Source organism: Lissotriton helveticus, chromosome 7, assembly GCF_964261635.1.
Source record: "Lissotriton helveticus chromosome 7, aLisHel1.1, whole genome shotgun sequence".
Lineage (NCBI taxonomy): Eukaryota > Metazoa > Chordata > Amphibia > Caudata > Salamandridae > Lissotriton > Lissotriton helveticus.
In genome coordinates this window covers 383,460,765-383,464,630 of record NC_136068.1, presented here as the reverse complement: position 1 = coordinate 383,464,630, position 3,866 = coordinate 383,460,765, and the positions used below count along the sequence as shown (strand labels likewise).

The following is a 3,866-nucleotide window of genomic DNA, read 5'->3' as shown; positions in this document are numbered from 1 at the left end:
CTTCCTGTACCTGTGAAAACAGAAGAAAGACTCATAAAGTGAAAACAATGCAGAATGAACAAGACAAGAAATAATAATTATTTTGGATAATTATTTTAGATAATTATTTTAAATAATTATTTTAGATTATTATTTTAGATAGTTATTTTAGATTGTTATTTTAGATAATTATTTTAAATTATTATTTTAGTTTTGGTAGCTTGTTATTTTTAATTTAATTGCAGGTATGTCGGATCAAAGCATGGCTTCTACACCTTCATTTTTACCACTTCCTGGTGAGCCTAGTATTCCTTGGAAAAGGTGGAAGAACATTTTTAACACGTATATTTTAGCTATAGGCGGAGATAAATATGGTCCATTGAGGAGACAAGCGATCCTTTTACACCATTTAGGAACAGAAGGAAGAAGGATCTATGACGACCTCCCAGAGATTTCTTTAGGAATTGGTAATGGACAGCCTGTAAATGTGAATGAAATGTCAATACAAATGCTAGAGAAACATTTTACGCCTAAACTTAGTGTAGTTTTTGAGAGACATAAATTCTTCTGCCGTGCACAAGCTCAAGATGAGGACATCATGACTTATGTAGCTACGCTGCGTGGTCTAGCAGTGACATGTGAATTCCAAAATTTAACAGAATCTTTCATTCGTGATCAAATCGTTAGATGTACCAAAGACAAAAAAGTTAAAGAAATACTTTTATCTCTAGACCCTACACTAGATGAAGCAGTACAAATTGCTAGAAGCTTAGAGCACACTGCTGTTTGGATGAAAGAAATTGATGTTGGAAAAATTAACATTAAATCCTCGGAAAAAGAAGTAGTATCTTTAGATGTGGATGAAGTGGGACTAAAAAAAACTCCTAAGGCAGATGTTCCAAATGCAACTAATTTCAAGAACGAAAAAACTTCTAATGCACCTAATGCACCCAATATGGTTGTGAGGAGGAAAATTACATGTTATAGGTGTGGATGTCCTGGGCACATTGCTTCCAGCCTCTCGTGTGGTGCTAGAAGTGTAACGTGTAGATCGTGTGGAAGAAAGGGTCATCTAGCTAAGATGTGTTGATTTAAAAATCAAAGTTCTACTGTAAAGACCATAGAAAATCTAGGAGAGATAAAAGAAGAATTGATGCTTTCTATAGATGAATGTGATATGTCAGAAAAAGAAATAACTGTTCATGAAAACAAAGGTATAAAAATGGAAAGTACAGAGAAATTAGAGAAACCTCATTGTAAAATTATTTTTGGTAATATTGGAATTAAAGTGTTAGCGGATCCAGGTAGTTTATTCACACTGATACCTAAAGAAGAGTACGTGAAAGAATTAAAAAGGAATCTGAAGAATTTACAACATTCCGATATAAGTGCTGTGGGTTATAGTGGAAAAAAATAAACATTGTGGGGATGGAATGGATGGACATGTTCTTTAAAAACAACAGTGTCCATGGTAGAGTATATGTAACTGAAGAAGGTTCAAATCTCTTAGGACGGCGTCACCAAAAAGATCTGAATATCATTCTTAATCCTAATGCTAAGGAACCAGTAATGGTGATAGAATCTACACAGATATGTAATTTGCCTGTTTCAGAAGATGATTCAGATTGGGGGAAAAAGTTAATGGCGTCATTTTCCCATGTGTTCACAGATGATCTGGGTATGCTTAAAAATGTTACTCACCGGATAATTTTGAAAAAGAATACTTGCCCAGTTGTGCATAAGGTTAGGCCTATACCTTTGTTAATGAGAGAACCATTGCAGAAGGAGCTTGATAAACTGCTGGAATGTAAGATCATTGAGCCGATTGAATCATCGGAATGGGTTGCTCCGATAGTCGTCCCACCCAAGGAAGGAAACAAGATTCTTCTATGCATAGACTTAAGATATTTAAATCAAAACATATGGGTTGACAGACAACCACTACCAAATATAACAGAGATGTTGAGTGTGATGGGTGGCGGAAAAGTTTTCAGCGTATTGGACATGTCCGCTGCTTATCACCAAATAAATTTACATCCAGAGTCACGGCCATTAACTTCCTTTGTCACACCGTTAGGGGCTTATCGCTATCGGCGCATGCCATTCGGATTAGCTTCAGCCTCTGCGGTGTTTCAAAGAGTTATGCAAAATATATTTCAAGGGATGCATAGCGTTTTGTGTTTTCAGATTGACATAATGATTGTAGGCAAGTCTTTTGTAGATCATAATGAGTGAATGAAAGAAGTTTTGGGAAGGATTGCTGATCATGGTCTAACGATAAAGAAAGAAAAGTGTCAACTGAGAAAAGACCGAGTGAACTACCTTGGTCATGAAATATCTGCTGGTGGTTTTAAGACCAAAGAAAAGTATAGTAAAAGCAATTATAGATGCTCCTCAACCGTCGGATAAAGACTTGTAGAAATCATTTCTTGGTCTAGCAGAGTACTGTTCGAAGTTTGTAGCTAACTTCTCAAATATTGTAGAGCCTATGAGGATGTTATTGAAAAAGGGAGTGTTATTTGAATGGAATGTTTCATGTGAGGCGGCATTTAAAAATGTCAAAATGTCATTGGTTACTGCACCTACTTTAGCTCACTTTGATGTCTCGAAGAAAACAATATTAACAACTGACACCAGTAATGTTTATTAGGTGCGGTTTTAACCCAAAGGACAGCTGAAGGAGAAAGTGTGATTGGGTTTGTGTCACGACGCCTACAAGGGGCAGAGAGATCTTACTCAAACATTGAGAAGGAAGCTTTGGGTTGTTGTTGGGGGATAAATCATTTTAGATTTTATTTATGGAGACTGCCTTGTGTTTTGAGAACTGATCATAAGCCCTTAGTGCACATCTTCAAATGAGGAAGGGGTCTTGAAGGAAATGCTACTCCAAGAATTTCTAGATGGTTGATATCAGTAATGGAGTACAATTTTTTAATTGATTTTGTTAGAGGTAACAAGAATGTTATAGCTGATTGCTTGTCACGGATGCCAATTGAGGAGGACGTAGAGAATTTTTCTTTGGTATCTGAGGTGGAATCTCCATGTATTGTCAATGAATTAGATGTAGCCTTGAAACAAGAAGAGTGGAATGAAGCCTTGAGCTGTGATAAGGAATACACTGAGCTCAAGGACGTCATACGCAATGGTTGGGGAGATGTGATGAGCCTGAATGAGGAATTAAAGTAATATTTAAAAATCAAAGACCAGTTAAGTATTCAAACAGATAAAGTCTTGAGATGCAATCGTGTAGTCCCACATAAGATGTTAAGAAGTAAATTAATCAAACTTGTACACGAGGGACACTTAGGGAGAAGCATGTGCAAAAGGAGATTGAGACAGAATTTTTGGTGGCCGGAAATGTATAGAGAGGTAGAAGAGGTAGTAAAAGATTGTCAAGCGTGCAGTAATAGCGACAAGTCTAGGGTAATCCGGCAACCACCACTGGGTTGTGTAGGTATTCCCAATCGACCCTGGGAAAAATTAGCGTTGGATTTTCTAGGGCCAATTGAGAGATTGGGTGTGAGAAGCAGATTTTTAATTGTATTAGTTGATTACCACAGTAAATGGTTTTTGGTGAAACCAGTAGAACATATTACATCAGAAGTAGTGATTGAGTTTCTGAAGAGTGCATTTTTAGAAGAAGGAATGCCAAAGTGTCTGGTTAAGGACAATGGAGTCCAATTGGTTTTGAGTATGATGTCAAGGTTTCTTACGGGATTGGGTATAAAGCATGAAAGAGTGGCGTTGTTCAGACCACAAGCTAATGGATTAGTTGAGCGAGTTAATCGCATCATAGTGGACAGCGTTCAATTGTCTTTGAGCAATGGTTTAAAGTGAAGAGAGGAGCTAGACAAGATGATCTGGGTTCACTGGGTGACTCCTCATTC

The 3,866-nt window shown here is 37.1% G+C and overlaps 1 protein-coding gene across 1 annotated transcript; it reads left to right on the top strand.

Annotated features, from left to right (window-relative positions):
- The first annotated feature begins 226 nt into the window (after nucleotides 1-226).
- On the top strand, nucleotides 227-3,165 carry LOC144769099 (uncharacterized). Its single transcript, XM_078653099.1, has 2 exons — nucleotides 227-966; nucleotides 2,928-3,165. The coding sequence occupies exons 1-2, from the start codon at nucleotides 227-229 to the stop codon at nucleotides 3,163-3,165; spliced, it is 978 nt and encodes a 325-aa protein (XP_078509225.1).
- Nucleotides 3,166-3,866: the final 701 nt, after the last annotated feature.